At 49.5% G+C, this 18,699-nt stretch overlaps 1 protein-coding gene across 5 annotated transcripts in view; it reads right to left on the minus strand.

Annotated features, from left to right (window-relative positions):
• shroom2a (shroom family member 2a) overlaps positions 1 to 18,699 on the minus strand; it is a 373,192-nt gene that overhangs the window by 12,932 nt on the left and 341,561 nt on the right. For all 5 annotated transcript variants that reach the window (XM_072514197.1, XM_072514196.1, XM_072514199.1 and 2 more), the window contains 3 exons: positions 10,745 to 11,428; positions 987 to 1,529; positions 129 to 297 (listed from right to left, as the gene is read on the minus strand). In XM_072514197.1, the coding sequence (XP_072370298.1) occupies positions 129 to 297; positions 987 to 1,529; positions 10,745 to 11,428 (1,396 nt within the window). The remainder of the gene's footprint in view (positions 1 to 128; positions 298 to 986; positions 1,530 to 10,744; positions 11,429 to 18,699) is intronic.

The raw sequence follows: 18,699 nt of genomic DNA on the forward strand, positions 1-18,699 counted from the left end.
CAATCTGAGCCAGCTATATCTAATTAGTTTTGAAGTTGCGCTCCATTCTGAGCAGAGTTCAGGTACTACAGTGCAGTGCCCCTCACTACCTCAATTCTTTACGTCGAATGAATGACCGGTTAAATTACCTTCTTTTCTGTGAGGTCATGGCTAAGTTCATCTTCGGAGTCCTCCTCTTCCTCCATCTGTTGCTGCATGTCCTTCATCTTATTCAGCAACTCAGCCTTTGGTGCAGACGTGCTGTAGTAGGTCGAGGTCGTGGTGAGAGAGTCTCCAATTGGCATAATCTCGTCCTCCCTGGTGAGAGAGACAGTCCAGATTAAGCACTCAAAGCGCCTCCGGACAAGATATTTTAACATGCAAAAAGAAATGACCTCCAGTCATAACCCTCGGCAGGGGTAACCGCTGGCTTTCTCCTCAGACGAGGGCTAATTACTCTGCTAACTTGTGGTGGGCAAACGTTGGCTGGTCTGATGTAGCCTGACGGGAAGGTGTATCGAGCAAGGATGGAGGTCAGGCACCTGGCAGTGTTTGTGGAACATGATGGCTGAGCAGTGAGATTACAGAGAGCATGGCTGCCTTCTGAAGTGGCTCACCAGGTGTATTAAACCTGTTTCCCCAATGGTTCCAGAAGGGCAGCTTCTCAGGGCAATGAGGGACAGTCAATTAATTCCCACCTTGCCAGCGATGCCTACATCCCAAAAAGGAAAGAGCTGCAAATGTTACATTAATAAATTCCAATGAGCTCTGGACCTTCGACAGACACCGTAGAATCATAAAATAACAGAAAGTTTACAGCACAGAAGAAAGCCATTCGGCCCATCTTGTCCTTGCCAGCCCGATGACACCTAGGTGCCCTTTCTAATCTCACCTTCATGCACCCAGTCCAGCCCTGTAGCTTAGAGCACTTAAGGTGCAGATCCAGGTACCTTTTAAGGGTTTCATGTGACTTTTCCTAGCTGCTTATTCTTAATAAATCGCCTTACCTTTCCTCTGTCGTCTTGGGCGAGTAAGATCGACTAGGAAGCTGCTTCCTGCGCTGTTGTGCTTCCTGCAACAAAGTGTCATCTTTGGGGAATATTCCTTCCATCAAATCCATGGTGGTTTTCATTTTGGAATTAGGATACAAAATATCAGCCAGGGATCGATCTTTGTCAACGATCTCCCTCGCCAGTTCCTCAGACTTGGTGTCTTCAACATTCTTTTCTTTAGTTTTCACACAGCCGGACACAGGAGAGAGTTCCTCAGTTTCTCCTGGGTTGCTCGCTGCCGCCTCAGACTGTGCGATGCTCAGACCAGTCTCCCTCACCCACTCCCGCTCCGGCTCCTGTCTGGAGTATGCGGCAAAGAGTGAATAAGGATTCTCACAGGCCCCAATGCCTTCCGGCTGCTCTTTCTCGCCAAAGCCAATGAGGTCCACGTTGTTCAGGAGGTTGTGCCGGCTTTCCTTCTCCGTCTGACTTTCGGACCGAACTATTTTAATCGGCACCTTCTTGACCGTCATGTTGTTCTCCGTCACTTTCTCAATCCTGTCAAGGATAAACAACATCTCAGCAGAAAAAGAGGCACGAAGGGGAGGAAGCGAACGGGAACGTAAAGGGTCAGTCAGTCAGAAAGAGAAGGGACAACTCTGCTGCTAACGGCTGTCCAGCTTGCTTTAAGACCAGTCTTCAGCTGTTCACACAAACCCTTCTCAATGTGTAAATCAACACACAAGCTGACTGGCTTCTCATAACCACACACATCACTTCCCTTACTGTGATTAACTGCTAAGTCTTTACATTGAATGCTACGAATTATCATTCCGGGCGGAAGACTGATAAGATTGCGATCTGACAACAAGTGATTATAATGTAGTGAATGGCCATTTGCAAGAATGCATGAATAATAAAAGACAGTGCAGCACAACTAACTCAGTCCACCTGTAAGAGCGTTTACAGAAAGCATATTGAGTCAAAAGAAGGCAGTTACGAGGAGAAAGAACTAAAGGGACAAGTGCTCATTGTCTTGCTTTGCATTCCTATTGTGGAGCCTCACCCACTGAGAGCACACAATAGACATTCCAACATATTTGGCAACCATTTAAAGACCGCCTCAGCTGATAGGTAGCTCCCGAGGAGTTGTGAAACAATCCCTTATCATTCATTATGACTGCCACTGCACATTTCTCACTTTCTCTCAGCTCTGGCTCCAGCCTCCCAGTCAGAAGGATGCAGCCTTGAGTTCCACTCCAGCGACTAGGCCGCAAATTCTAGGCTCACGTTTCAGTAAAGGACTGAGGGAGTGCTGCACTGTCAGAGTTATCATCGTAAGAAGTCTTACAAAAGCAGGTTAAAGTCCAACAGGTTTGTTTCGATGTCACTAGCTTTCGGAGCGCTGTTCCTTCCTCGGATGAATGCAGAGGTATGTTCCAGAAACATATATAAAGACAGATTCAAAGATGCCAGACAATGCTTGGAATGCGAGCATTAGCAGGTGATTAAATCTTTACAGATCCAGAGATGGGGTAACCCCAGGTTAAAGAGGTGTGAATTGTGTCAAGCTAGGACAGTTGGTAGGATTTTGCAGGCCAGATGGGGGATGAATGTAATGCGACATGAATCCCAGGTCCCGGTTGAGGCCGTACTCATGTGTGTGGAACTTGGCTATAAGTTTCTGCTCGGCGATTCTGCGTTGTCGCGCGTCCTGAAGGCTGCCTTGGAGAACGCTTACCCGGAGATCAGAGGCTGAATGCCCTTGACTGCTGAAGTGTTCCCCGACTGGAAGGGAACATTCCTGCCTGGTGATTGTCGCGCGACGTCCGTTCATTCGTTGTCGCAGCGTCTGCATGGTCTCGCCAATGTACCACGCCGAAGAGGTGTGTCCTCTTCACTCACCTGAGGAAGGAGCAGTGCTCCGAAAGCTAGTGTTTGAAACAAACCTGTTGGACTTTAACCTGGTGTTGTAAGACTTCTTACTGTGCTCACCCCAGTCCAACGCCGGCATCTCCACATCGGAGTTATCATCACAAGTGGACATAAAACACACTATTTAAACAACAGGGAACTCCCCCCACCCCCCGACCCCCTCCACATATACTACCCAACCACCAATCTGACCCCCCAAATGGCCTGATGTCCTCGTCAATATTTATAGAATCCCTACAGTGCAGAAGGAGACCATTCAGCCCATCAAGTTTGCACTGGCCCTCCGAAAGAGCATTCTACCTCAGCCCACTCCCCCGCCCTATCCCCATAACAACACCTAATCGTAGGACACTAAGGGGCAATTTAGCATGGCCAATTCACCTCATCTGCCCATCCCTGGACTGTAATATCACAAAGCAAATAATCCAGTTGTTCATCTTAGCACTGTATGTGGGAGCTTGCTGTGCACAAATTGCTCCTGCATTAAAACGTTGTCAGGCCCAATCGTTGGGATGCCCTAAGACTATAAATGGGAGCCTTTTTTTCAAAATAAACTATTCAATCTGGGCACAGCGAAGGCAATCGGGTCCTGCTCTAGTGGGCTTTGCGTTTGAAATGAAAATCCTACTTTGTCCAAGCATTGGCCACCTGCCACAATATCGCTCCGTGTCATTAAGTGTCAGATTTTGTTTGCGAACATTCCTTGAGGTGATTTACAACACAAACTCAAGTTAGTGCTATTCTGAGGGCAGCAAGGTGGCACAGTGGTTAGCACTGCTGCCTATGCCGCTGAGGACCCAAGTTCGATCCCGGCCCTGGGTCAGTGTGTGTGTGAAGTTTGCACATTCTCCCCGTGTCGGCATGGATCTCAACCACACAACCCAAAAAGATTGGTCACACTAAAACTGCCCCTTAATTGGAAAATAAATTGGGTACTCAAAATAAAAATAAAAGAGTTGGTGCTCTTGTGTGCTGTAGGGACCTCCTCCTCTGACAGTGCCACTTGCACAGTTATGCACGGAAACACACACTGTGGGAACGTCACTTGTCAAAAACCTCTGCTTAAAACGCCGGCTAAAATTCGAAAGGAGAGAATTGCCTCTGTTGGACATGTGGAAAATCTAATCTTTGTATCACTGGACCATACCATCTGAATTTGGTGTCTGGCACAAACCTGGAGCCTCACATTGGAAAATAAGAATGTATGTGTGGCAATCCCAGCCTCCAGACAAAGCTGAGAAACAATGAGATTCTCGAAAGTGATCCGTCTTTTCATCGATGTAGATAGCACAGGTCCAATGTGTCTTCACCCGCTCTCCCCCATAGCCCTGCAAACCTTTTCTTTTCACACGCTTATCCATTCTCTTTTGAAAGTTATTATTGAACCGGCTTCCATCGCTCTCTCTTTCAGGCAGCGCACTGCAGATTATCATGGTGATGTCGTGGTTATGTCACTGGATTAGTAATAGGCGCCCAAGCTAAGTATTCAAGTCCCAGCATGGCAGGTGGAGGAATTTAAATGCATTTAATAAAAATCTGGGGCGCGATTTGGTGGCTGCGGACCTGTGCAGACCAGTTAGATCACGGGAGAGGCCCAAATCAGGAACTGAGCAGTTTGCGATCTAACCGGCCCATTGCTGGGATACGAATCCCATTTAAATGCAGCGAGGTACAAATAATCACCAATTAAGGCCAATCGCCATCTCATTGACAAGATGGTCACCCAATCCCACAGCCTCCTGCAATGTAACCAGCTCCCCAGCGAGGTCACACAGATGCAGTTTAGTGCTGGTCCACACACACGTGTAAGAAGTCTCACAACACCAGGTTAAAGTCCAACAGGTTTATTTGAAATCACCAGCTTTCGGAGCGTTGCTCCTTCATCTTGGAGACATTGGGCAAGCGCTGTTCAGTACTGGTCTCCACAAATGAGGACCAGATAGAACAACACTTGTGGGGACCTCCCAGGCGATTGGAGGCCCCCAGGTACATGCCTTTTAGGCAGGGTGGTACCCTGGCACTGTTAGTGCCACCTAGGCTCAATGGCACTGCCAGCTTGGTACCCTGAGTGCCACCTGTGTGCCAGCCTGGCATTGTCAAGGTGCCCAGGTGGCATTTTTTGTACGGGTGCGATCGGACCGGGGGTGCCTTGTATGGGCGTGGGGAGGGGGGGGGGGGAATGTGGGTGGGTCGGGGGCCCTCCCACAGTGCATTGGGGTTGGAGGGGATTTAGGGGTCGCTTCAAGGGGCTTCCGGCAAGCGGAGTTCCTCAATGAACAAAACGGGGCCTCGGCCGCATGTTCCCCGTTCAGGCCCCATATCAAATGCGTTTTATAACCTTGTGCAGCTAAACACGCTCGCTATGGCACTTGCTCCCATTTAGTAAAATTGCACCCTAAGTGTGTCCTCATGTATTTATCGTATGTTCTATGTTTCATGTATGGAACAATCTGCCTGCACTGTACACAGAACAATACTTTTCACTGTACCTTGGTACACGTGACAATAAATCTAAATCTAAAATGTGGTTGACACTTAACTGCACTCTGCACTGGTCTAACAAATTGTTTCGGGGCAATTAGAGATGGGCAACAAATGCTGGTCTGCCAGTGATGCCCACATTCTGTGAAAGAAAAAAAACTTGCTGTGTGAATATAAGTGGCGGGATTCTCCGACCTGGTTAATCCCGCCCCCGCCGGCTGCCGAATTCTACGGTGCCGGAGATTTGGCGGGGGCGGGAATCGCGCCGGTCGTCGGCCGCTGGCAGCGGCCCCCCCCGGCGATGGGCCGAGTGGCCGCCCATTTTCGGCCAGTCCCGCCGGCGTATGCTACACCCGGTATTTGCAGGACCTTGCTGCGTGAGCGTCCTCCGGGGTCCTCGTGGGGGTGCGGGGGAATCTGGCCCCAGGGGGTGCCCCACGGTGGCCTGGCCCGCGATCGGGGCCCACCAATCCGCGGGCGAGCCTGTGCCATGGGGGCACTCTATTGTTCCGCGTCGGCCGCTGTGGTCCTCTGCGATGGTTGACGCGGAGATGAACCCCCCTGCGCATGCGCTGGGATGACACCAGCACACGCTGGCGCTCCTGCGCATGCGGCAACGCGCGCCGGCCGGCGGAGGTCCTTCGGCGCCGATTGGCGTGGCGCAAAGTCCCTTCCCCGCCGTCCGGCGCGGCACAAACGACTCTGGGGCCGCGGCCTAGCCCCTGAAGGTGCGGAGGATTCCGGAGTGGTTCACGCCACTCCTCGGCGCCGGGACCCCCCGCCCCGCTGGGTAGGGGAGAATCCCGCCCAAGTCTGTGCGGAGCCTGCACATCCTCCCCGTGTGTGCGTGGGTTTCCTCCGGGTGCTCCGGTTTCCTCCCACAGTCCAAAGATGTGCAGGTTAGGTGGATTGGCCATGCTAAATTGCCCTTAGTGTCCAAAATTGCCCTTAGTGTTGGGTGGGGTTACTGGGTTATGAGGATAGGGTGGAGGTGTTGACCTTGGGTAGGGTGCTCTTTCCAAGAGCCGGTGCAGACTCGATGGGCCGAATGGCCTCCTTCTGCACTGTAAATTCTATGATCTATGATCTAAGATTCCTCATTTGCCCTCTGGTTAACTACCATTTAGACACTTCAGACAGTTTCTCCTCATCTGCTCTATCTTACTCATCCATAACTTTGAACGCTTCTATCAAATCTCCTCTCAACCAACTCTGATTTAAGGAGACCATCCCGCACCTTCCCCGGTCTCTGCAGGTAACTGAAGTCCCTCCTCTCTGGCACCAACTGAAGGGCCTCCACCTCCTTCTTAAGCTGTGGGACTCAGAGTTGGACACAACACTCAGGTTGATGCCTAATTATTAATATTTCAAAGTTTTTGCATTTACAGTTTGGAGCCAATAGACACCCACCCTGAGTGCCACACCTAAGCTGTCGTACTGTATGTACAATTTCAGATAGCCTCCCTTAGTCATTCAACTTTATGGGGAATCACACCGCTGTTCATTCCTGTATGCACCCAGTGTACACACACATGAACTTTCCGCAGAAGTCGCTCACTAACAATGGTGAGTGAGACTGAGGGCTGCCATTTATTAATCTCTTTTCCCCGCTACCCAAGGGCCTTGAGGCCATTTTTTTGCCTTCCAAAGATCAGCTAAGCAAGCAAGGGATTGAACCTGGCACTTTCTGAGCCTCAGCTACTCATTGCCTTCATCAATTGTGACAGTGGGGCTCATACAAACCCCTATCTTAAAGAAGTTGTTTATTTGTTACCTAGGAACAGATTTAAATATTAGCACTCCGATTTGCTCCCTCAATTTATGTCACATTTCCAAAGACAGGCTTTGTATATCTTCAGGTCATCACGTAGCGATGTTTTGTTCTGACCTTGGATATAACTTACACATCTCCTCATCTTCCCTCCAATTCCTTTTGCCAATTATTGCTAATTGGTCTCCTCTCGTTACTGACCCCCCTGCTTGAGCTGGGTTTCTCATGGGTATTCTATTAAAACCCATCAGGATTTTGAACACGTCTATTAAATCTCCCCTTTAACCATCTCTGTTCTCAAGGAACAATCCCAGCTTCTCGAGTCTCTCCACAACTGTCCTTTTTAAAAATAAATTGAGAGTATCCAATTATTTTTCTTTCCAATTAAGGGGCAATTTAGCATGGCCAATCCAACTACTCTGCATAACGTTTTAGGTTATGGGGGTGAGACCCACGCAGACACAGGAAGAATGTGCAAACTCCACACAGACAGTGACCCAGGATCGAACCTGGGATCTTGGTGACATGAGGCAGCAGTGCTAACCATTGCGCCACCGTGACGCCCTTCCACGAAACTGTCCTGAGGGAGGGAGTCACCATTCAGCCCAGCAGAGGGCCCAGCTAACACATCCTCCATTGTTAAAGTTGCCTTCAAAAGTTCAGTTTACTCCTAGTGCCAAATATTCTGCGGCCTTTAGCGACTCTTAACTCTGTCTAAAGCCTGAGACTCCAATGCTGCTTTGATATCTAGTGAGACACACTGACTGCAGCCCCCCATCCTCTCCTTAACCATCATCTGTCCCTCTCCACAACAATCTTTCATACTGCTATGTGTTTTTGTTATCTTTTGGTGCCCAGATGTTTGTAAGAATCGACTCTAAGCCTTGTACAATGAATGACTGGTTTGAACTGATTCTATTACACAGCACACAAGTCACCAGTGCTGCTGTGATTGTGGTCCCTGGAACACTTAGAGATGCAATTAGTTCTTCGCTCATTACAGCTATTTATAGATAACAAAACAATATATAACACCCATCTTCATCCCATCAATGCTACAATGATCAGTGACATGTTGACTTTTCATTCTAGTCTTTTTGCGTTCCAAAGCCAGCTACCACAAATGATTCTTCCTCTGCATTGATAACAACCTTTACCACAATGTCTTCTGCATTGATACCAATCTTTACCACAATACCCTCTAATTTGATACCAACCTTTACCACAATACCCTCTAATTTGATACCCATCTTTACACAACACCCTCTACATCGATACCAACCTTTACCACACATCCTCTGCATCGATTCAACCTTTCCCACAACACCCATTGCATTGATACCAACCTTTACCACAACGTCTTCAGCATTGATACCAACCTTTACAACAACACCCTCTCCTTTGATACCAACCTTTACCACAACACCCTCTACATTGATACCAGCCTTTACCACAAGGCCCTCTGCATTGATACAAACCTTTACCACAAGGCCCTCTGCATTGATACCAGCCTTTACCACAACCTCCTCTACATTGATACCAACCTTTACCACAACACCCTCTACATTGATACGAACCTTTACCGCAAGGCCCTCTAAGTTGATACCAGCCTTTACCACAAGGCCCTCTATATTGATACCAACCTTTACCGCAACCTCCTCTACATTGATACCAACCTTTCCCACAACACCCATTGCATTGATACCAACCTTTACCACAACGTCTTCAGCATTGATACCAACCTTTACCACAAGGCCCTCTGCATTGATACAAACCTTTACCACAACCTCCTCTACATTGATACCAACCTATACCACAACGTCTTCAGCATTGATACCAACCTTTACCACAAGGCCCTCTGCATTGATACAAACCTTTACCACAACCTCCTCTACATTGATACCAACCTTTACCGCAACCTCCTCTACATTGATACCAACCTTTACCACAGCACCATCTGCATTGATACCAACCTTTACCACAACCTCCTCTACATTGATACCAACCTTTACCGCAACCTCCTCTACATTGATACCAACCTTTACCACAACCTCCTCTACATTGATACCAACCTTTACCGCAACCTCCTCTACATTGATACCAACCTTTACCGCAACCTCCTCTATATTGATACCAGCCTTTACCACAACACCCTCTACATTGATACCAACCTTTACCACAGCACCATCTGCATTGATACCAGCCTTTACCGCAACCTCCTCTGCATTGATACCAACCTTTACCACAAGGCCCTCTATATTGATACCAACCTTTACCGCAACCTCCTCTATATTGATACAAGCCTTTACCACAACACCCTCTACATTCATACCAACCTTTACCACAACACCCTCTGCATTGATACCAACCTTTACCACAAGGCCCTCTACATTGATACCAGCCTTTACCGCAACCTCCTCTGCATTGATACCAGCCTTTACCACAGCACCATCTGCATTGATACCAGTCTTTACCACAAGGCCCTCTACATTGATACCAGCCTTTACCACAACACCCTCTGCATCGATGCCAACCTTTACCACAACGTCCTGTTCTATATCATTCTTTCATTAAATCTCTGTCTCCCCATCATGTCAATCTCTCTTCTTTAAAACAAAATAGAAGCTTTGTGTCACTGCTTCATTTATTTAATTTTTTAAGTTTGACAGAATCACAGTAGTGTCTTACGCCCTGGGCCCTGACCTTGGGTTATCAATAGTCATAAATAAAACTACCTCCAGCTAAATTGATCGATACAACCAGCTCGCTTGGTTGGCAAACAGCTTCTTCCCCGCTGTTACCGATTCCTGATGGCCCTCTCATGGACTGAATTGATCTTTCTACGTATCTTCTCTACAGTTGCAGCACTATATTCCGTATGCTGCACCCGATGTTTATGTATGGGCAGCACAGTGGTGCAGTGGCTAGCACTGCTGCCTCACGGCGCTGAGGTCCCAGGTTCGATCCCGGCCCCGGGTCACTGTCCGCGTGGAGTTTGCACATTCTCCCCGTGTCTGCGCGGGTTTCACCCCCACAACCCAAAAGATGGGCAGGGTAGATGAATTGGCCACGCTAAATTGCCTCTAATTGGAAAAAAAGAATTGGGTACTCTAAATTTATTTTATAAGACAATAAATCTAAACCGAATCTAATCTGATCCACCAGTTTAATCATTCACTCCCTCCACAACCCATGAATAGTGGCAGCCGTGCGCACCATCTACAACATTCACTGCAGTGGCTCTGTAGGCAGCACCTTCCAAGCCCACGCCCACTACCGTCTAGAAGGACATGAGCAGCAGATACCTGGGAACCCCAGCACCTGGAAGTTCCCCTCCAAGTCACTCGCCACCCTGACTTGGAAACATATTGCAGTTTCTTCACTGTCACAGGGGCAAAATCCTGGAACTCCCTCACTAACAGCACAGTGGGTGTATCCACACCTTAGGGGAGGCAGGGGTTCAAGAAGGCAACTCACCACCACATTCTGAAGCACAATAGGAATCGGCAATGAATGCCGGTCTAGCCAGCGACGCCCACGTGCTGGAAGTGATTTTTTTTGAATGATCAATTGATAAAATAATTACCTGGCGAGGACGTCATCTTCCACAGTTAGTGGGGGCTTATCGGTGAGTCGCTGCGGTGCAAATTGAGGAGAAGGAGACCGAGGAACATCCAGTGGGAGCTTTGCGATGAAATGGAATACCAAGCTTTCACTGTCGTCCTTCAGCGGCCCTCCCCCCAGGTGGGCATGCCTGGAGCATTCGCTGAGCTGAGACTCCCGAGAGTCCTGGCCAGCACCAGTGGCGGAACTTGGTGGTAGATCGGTGCCACTGGCTGGCGCTTCGGTTGTGCCCACACACGGCAGGCCAGGTAGCACCTGTGTGGGCTGCGGCAATAGGGTTGTCCCTGAACACGGGAGCTCCTGGGGCCGGTACTTGTCAGATTTTGTTGACGTTGTCCCTTTCCTCCCCGCCGCCAGCTTCTCCTCAACCCAGGTGAGATTCTCACCCGAGGCCCAGTATTTACTCAGCGTCTGGTTCTCAGTACAAGTCTGCAGATGGTCCACTTCAGCTTTCCTTTCAAATTCGTCTACATCCGTTTCTGGGTATCGCTGCCCACTCAGCATGGTGACTGCATGCTCATGCCATTCCTGCGGCTTATTTCTACTGGCTTGTACATTTCTTTCAGACCAGTTGTGTTCAGACTTTTGCTCCAACGTAAATTTCGGTCCCTCTGAGGTATTCTCTGTGCTCCCCGAGTCCTGGTGTCTGCCAATAATCAAAAAAAATACAATGCAAGCTTTAAACAAGGTTGAATCTTACAGTACAGCAGGAGGCTGTTTGACCCTTTGACCCTTGCTGGCTCAAACCCATCCAATTAGTCCCACTACCCCTGCTCTTTCTAAATGGAGCTAAAGTATAGATCAACCATAACCTGTTTGAGTGGTGGAACAGGTTTGAGGGGCTGAATGGCTTATTCCCTTTTCCTGTGCTCCACCAGCCATTGTTAATTGTGGATGACTCGTTCCCCAATAAGACCCAGTATGATATTAGTGTCATTGTGAGTGGCTATAAGTGCTGCGCACAGCAGGAGCTATGAATTGCTTTCAAGGAATTACCTCTTCCAATTGAATCACAATAAAGTTCTTAGCTTTGTTACTTGCCAAATGAATTTTAAAAACGTATTTTGTCTAATGGACAGAATCACAGCACAAAATGAGACCATTCAGCCCATCACACCCTGTGTTGACTCTGGAAAAGCTGCTCACTCAGCTGCATTCCAGACAGCTCAAAGGTTTTCCTTTTTTAACATGTTCATCCACTTCCCTGTGAAAAGCGATTTATTTTGGAATCTGCTCCTAGACTGACATTCCACAATCCACTATGTTGTTCTCTTCATGATTTTAAATTGATGCACTCCAAACACCCACTCACCGGCCAATGGAACCCACCTACCGGCACAGGTACGATGGGTAGAATGGCCTCTTTCTGCACCGGGCTTTTCTAAGGTTCTGCATCTCCCAGTTTATCAAATCTAAAAAGTAACTTTGAGTATCTCTTAACCATCCTCAAGTTGGAATAGTGTTGGGTGGCATGGTGACACAGTGGTTAGCACTGCTACCTCACAGCGCCAGGGACCTGGGCTCAATTCCGACCTTGGGTCACAGTCTGTGTGGAGTTTGCACGTTCTTCCCATGTGTGTGTGCGTTTCCTCCGGGTGCAACGGTTTCCTCCCACAGTCCAACTATGTGCAGGTTAGGTGGATTGGCCATGATAAATTGCCCGTTAGGTGTGTAGAGGTTAGATGGGGTTACGGAGCTTGGGAGGGCAATGGGAATAGGTAGGGTGCTATTTTAGAGGGCCAGTGCAGACTCGATGGGCTGAATGGCCTCCTTCTGCACTGTAGAGATTCTAGGAGAGAGCCTCCCCACCCTGCATTCCTTCACTTTATCTTCCTCACAAGTTTGATCTTTTTGGCTAAATGAAGACACCTGAAAATGGCCACATGATTCTGCGTGTTCCTTTATGGTAAGTAACAAGACAGAGCAAGGCAGTCAAGGTAGTAAGCAACCTGTGCATCACATAACAAACACCACAGCTAAGGGGCAGAGCAGGTCCGCACTTCATTACCACACAAGGGAAATGTGGGTGCAGCAAAGTGGAAAACCTGGATTCATAACCATTACTACCAAGGATGCCTTGGACCACCTCTCGAACAAGAAGGTCTAGTTACTAGCTTGACTAGCGGCCTGCACGGGTTGAAGCGTCACACAAGTATTAGATACCTTTCACCACACATCAGTGACGTCAGCACTGCCTCCCGCAATATGGAGACAAGCTTGTAAGGGGGATTCTAGGCTGTATTAACAGGAACGGTAAGGAACTCTGCATTTAGGTCACGCCTTTCACAACCAAAAGCACCTTACAGCCAATGAAATATTGTTTTGAAGTTACTGTTGTAAAATAGGAAACATGGCAGTTAGTTTGTGCAGGGTGAGGTCTGACTGACTGCAATGCGATTATTACTAGATTATTCTTTTGCTGCTTTTAAGTGATGATAATAATAATAATCACTTATTGTCACAAGTAGGCTTCCGTGAAAAGCCCCTACTCGCCACATTCTGGCGCCTGTTCGGGGAGGCCGGTACGGGAATTGAACCCGCGCTTCTAGCATTGTTCTGCATTACAAGCCAGTTGTTTAGCCCACTGTGCTCAACCAGCCTCTATGTGGTCTTGGTTGAAGGATAAATATTGGCCATGACACCGGGGAGAACTCCTTTTCTCTTTGAAATCGTGTTATGGGGTCTTTTATGTTCCACTTGAGGGGGCAGATGGGCCTCAGTTTAATTCTTCCACCTGAAACCCAACACGCCTGACACTGCAGCACTCTCTTAGTGCAACACTGGAATGTCAGCCACTGGGGCCTTGGATCCCAGTCAAAGCTGCCACCTGCTGGAGTTTGAGAAACAATGTGTTATTTTATAAAGAGCCACGCTGATCACTGCAGAGTGAGGAAATATCCAGTGTTTTATTAAATCAGGGGCAGGATTCTCTCAGACCAGGGCCGGGCCAGAGAATCCCCACGACCGGCGCAAATCGTGCCACGCCGCCCCGACACCTTGCTAGAGCGGTGAATTGGCGCTGCGTCCCGCCGGCGCCGTCCACACCTGCTCTCAGCTGGCGGGAGCTCGGCATGAAAGGGTCGGGGGGGGGGGGGGGGCCTGTGGTGGTGGTGGGGGGGGGGGCGGCCTGTGGTGGTTGGGGGGGGGGGGGCGACCCTAGGGGCCTGGCCCGCGATCGGGGCCCACCGATCGACCGGCATCTCTGGCTGGGGGCCTCGTTTTTTCCGCGCCAGCCCCTGTAGTCCTGAGCCATGTTGCATCGGGGCCGGCGCGTTGAAGGAAGGCACTGCGCATGCGCGCGCCGGCGCCACTGCGCATGTACGGGTTGCCGCCGGTGACACTGCGCATGCGCGGGTCCCGCGGCGCCCAGTTCGTGCTGGGATCAGCAGCTGGAGCAGCGTGAGCCACTCCAGTGCCGTGCTGGCCCCTTTTGCGGGCCAGAATTAGTCGTCAGGTCGGCCCGTTCACACCGTCGTAAAATGCGATGGCGTTTATGTGGCGTGGACACTCTGCCGCGGGATTAGAGAATCCCACCCCCAGATTCCATAAACGTTCCTGCCTGGGACTGTGTGTGGTCTGCGGCCCCCTCTGTTGGCCATTGACTGACATAGCAGAGTGGTTCTGGAGAGTAGTGGAGCTTTTTGACCTGACTCCCTTTTCCTATTTGGGATGTTCTATCCAGTGCACAGATTGTTCAGGTTTAGATTGGAACACTTAGTAAATTAGAGCTGTGTTAGTCACACCCACATGTGTCAGTCTGTGTAAAAGAACTCAGCCGGGAAAACACAGTTACCAGGAGAGAAATCCCACTGTGACTTTTCAAGGGGAAAAGATCAGGCTGGCCTAGTTCACAGTGCACGCGCGCGCGTGTGTGCATTTGTGTACACATGTGTGAGTGCGCTCACAGGATGTCTGAACGATGTTGGACTGAAGGTTGAACATTGGCTCAGATACCAGGAGATCCACCTGCTCTTTGAATTGTACTGTGGGATCTTTTACGCTCACCCAAGATGACAAAGATGGGCGGCATGGTAGCACAGTGGTTAGCACTGTTGCTTCGCAGCACCAGGTTCAATTCTGGCTTGGGACACTGTCTGTGTGGAGTCTGCACGTTCTCCCTGTGTCGGCGTGGGTTTCCTCCCATAAGCCCTGAAAGACGTGCTGTTAGGTCATTTGAACATTCTGAATTCACCCTTAGTGTACCCGAACAGGTGCCGGTGTGTGGCAACTAGGGGCTTTCCACAGTAACTTCATTGCAATTTTATAAAGAGCCACGCTGATCACTGCAGAGTGAGGAAATATCCAGTGTTTTATTAAATCAGGGGCAGGATTCTCTCAGACCAGGGCCGGGCCAGAGAGTAAGCCTACTGTGACAATGAAGATTTTTAAAAAACAGGGCCTCTGTTTCATGTCTCTTCAGTAAGATGGCACTCTGACATTGCAGTACCCCCTCGGCACAGCATTGGACAATTAACCGGGAATACATGCTCCTAATATGTACTGGAATGTTAAACTCTTGAGTCACATATTCTGCTGATTTCAATAATGTCTGTACAGGGCAATTAAGGGGCAATTACCTACCCTTGTGAGACCCACACAGACACAGGGAGAATGTGTAAACTCCATACGGACAGTGACCCGGGGCCAGGATTGAACCTGGGTCCTCAGCGCCGCTGTACGGCTGATGTGCTGATGATTAGCAGTGGCCTCATCAGTGAGTAGTTGAGTCACGCAGACTGGATTTAATACCTAGTTTACATGAATTATCTAGCCTCTGAGAATGAACAGATGCTGTCATATGTCTCTTCTGTTTTTCATAAATATATGAATGGAACACGTTTTTTAAAGTGTTTGGGGTATTTTAATGTTGTGTCACTGTTTATTTATCTCCACCACAGAAAATATTAACAATCAGATAGATCTAACCAGAGTCGAGGAATTGATCATTATTATATCCTCTTTATTCAGTCCGACTTTAAGTTTTAGTTTTGCTGTCGGTTGAAAGAGTTTGTGCACTGGGTGAGTCATCCACAAGCAGCACAAAGATTAGCAGCATATCTGTCAGGATCACAAAGCACATGCAAACAGAGGGAAGAATAGGGTTCAACCCAGCATTCTGTTCAGCACAGGCTGCATTCAATCTCATGCAACATGCTGCATATGTCTTACAGGTCAGAGGGAGCAGAGAGAGAGAGAACAACACATCCAAGAATCAGCTGTGCCAAGGGAATAGGACCTGCAAAGTGGGAAATAACCAATCAGGTTCCTTGATTTGAGCGATCAAGTCCCCACAACCCTGCTTCCGGACACACAGAAAGGAACACCAAATCCAACCCTACTAGAACAGGTGAAAGAAAGAAAGGAAGAATTTGCATTTATGTAGCATCTTTCATAACCTCAGGCTGTTCCCAAAGCGTTTGGTCAGCCAATGGAGTAAGTTTGAAATGTTGTCCTAGTTGTAATGCACATACAACATGACAATGATCAGATAATCTGCTTTAGATGTTGGCTGAGCGTTTATTATTGACCAGGTCACTGGGAAGGACTCCCCTGGCTCATCTTTGAAATAGTGCCAATAGGCTTTTACATCCAGTTGAGGTCTCAAATGGGGTCTTCGTTGGATATCACCTCCTCCAAAGGCATGGTCCCACCCACCCAGCGCGACCCCACTCCCCCAGCCCGGCCCCGCACCCCCAGCCCAGCCCCGCTCCCCCAGTGCGGCCTCGCTCCCCCAGCCCTGCCACACTGGTGTACCACTGCACTGGAGTGTCAGCCCAGATTATGTCATCAAGCCTCTGAAGTGCATCTTGAACTCACAATGTTCTGACTCAACGACAAGAGTCAAAGCTGCGACCAAAAAAAAGTCGTTGAACTGGGTTAGGAACCACAAAAAGTGCACAACATGACTGCTGCTTTTGAGACTTCCGGTGACGGCGGGACTTCCGGTGACGGCGGGCGGGAGGCGGCCGCACAATGGAGGGCTCCCATTCGGGAACGGCATTTTCGGGGCTTTAAGCCCGGTCCCAGGGTCCACGGAGGCGGCAGAAGCAGGGAGAAGGCACGGAGGAGGCACAGTGAAGACACAGGAGGGGGAAAAAAACAAAGAAAAATGTCGAGGGTGAGCAAAAAAACGGCAGAAAAAAAAAACAGCTGAAGGACCGTCGGGGAGTGGAAAGGTCACCGCGGGGGTCACCAAGGAAAATGGAGGCTGGAGCACCAGGGAAGGCCGCACTGCCTACGGATGAAGAAATAACTAAGGTGATGGCTACGGAATTTGAAAAGCAGTTGGCGCAGATTGCGAAATGCATGGAGACGGTGAGGAAGGAGATGAGGGAGGTTTTGAGTGTGCTGGTGGAGGAGGCGGTTTCCCCGGCGAGGACGGAGGTGGCGTGCGCAGTGGCGGAGGTGCGAGAGCAAGGGGAGGCGCTGAAGGAAGTGGAGGAGACGTTATTGCAGCACGGTGATCAACTTGCCTCGATGGGGAAAGAGATGCGGAAGGTGATGGACATTAACAAGGATTGCGGGGGAAAATGGAAGACCTGGAAAACAGATCCAGGCGACAGAATTTGAGGATTGTGGGGCTGCCCGAAGGAGTTGAAGGACCGAAGCCGACTGAGTATTTTGCCGTGATGCTGGCAAAACTATTGGGGGAGGGGGAGGATCCCTCCCGATATGAACTGGATCGGGCTCATCAGTCGTGGAGGCCTGTACCAAAGGCGAGTGAGCCGCCAAGGGCAGTGACTCTGTGCTTCCGAAGGTACAGGGTGAAGGAGAAGGTCCTGAGCTGGGCCAAGCAGAAGCGGGTGGTGCAGTGGGCTGGAGCTGGTATACGTGTATACCAGGACTTGACGGTGGAGCTGGCAAGGAGGCGGGCTGCCTTCAACCGGGTGAAGAGGGCACTGTACATTAGCAAGGTGCGGTGTGGCATTGTATATCCAGCGAAGCTGAGGGTGACTTACAAGCTCAGGGACTTTTATTTTGGAACGGCGGAAGCAGCGGAGGAGTTTGCGAAAGCAGAAGAACTGTGGCAGAACTGACAAACTGAGGAATGGCCATGTGCCGATGTAACCTCATGACTGTATTTTCTTCTTTTTTGTATCACTGCGCGCGGGTGTAGAGACTAAAGGAGCCAATGTGGTATATATTTGGATAAGGGAAGGGACGGGATTTTCACTCAAAATGAGGGTTCTTTGGGGTGTAGGTGGATATGCGGGGTTTGTGTGCTAAAGGGGATCTTTGGGCTTTCCTAGGGCCGGGCAAGGGGAAAAGGAACCCGGGCGGGGGCCTCCACGCTGGCCGGTTTAAGCCGGCCAGTGAGCGGGAGTGAGGTTGGGGGAGGGGCTGCGGCCATCGGAGCCTGGCAGAACAGGGTCCGAGTGGTCTAGCCGGGGTGGAAAGTTGGGGGGAAGGAACCGAGTTTGGGAGGAGGAGTTTTACAAGAGGCGGTGGACGGGAGGAGCTGGAGACCTGGGGGTGGTGGTGGGGGTGGGGGGTAGGAGCTGTGTAAGATTAAGGGTGACTTCGGGTAATCCCTGATTCCTTTTTGTCATTTGTTTATGTAAACATGCGGGTTGAGGTTCGGGCGTTGGTCGGTGGATGGGATCGTTGTTATTATGGGGACTGACATTTCTTGCTGATTATTGTTTATTGTTGATGGATGTAAATGTGGGAGAAAATGTGAAAAAGGAGAATAACATTTTTTTTCTCAAAAAAATGACTGCTGCTTTTGAAACAGGATGGTGCCTGTTTTTGTCCTCATCTGGATTTTCTGGATCATGCATCACTGTGACTAATCTATACCAATCCCATTCCCTCGGTGGATCAAATGTCCACTGGCAACGAAGTAGGGTTATTAACTCTGACTGGTACCAAGTCTGCGTGGGTCTCACCCTCACAACCCAGAAAGATGCGCAGGGT

Source organism: Scyliorhinus torazame, chromosome 8, assembly GCF_047496885.1.
Source record: "Scyliorhinus torazame isolate Kashiwa2021f chromosome 8, sScyTor2.1, whole genome shotgun sequence".
In the NCBI taxonomy this organism is placed as follows: Eukaryota; Metazoa; Chordata; class Chondrichthyes; order Carcharhiniformes; family Scyliorhinidae; genus Scyliorhinus; species Scyliorhinus torazame.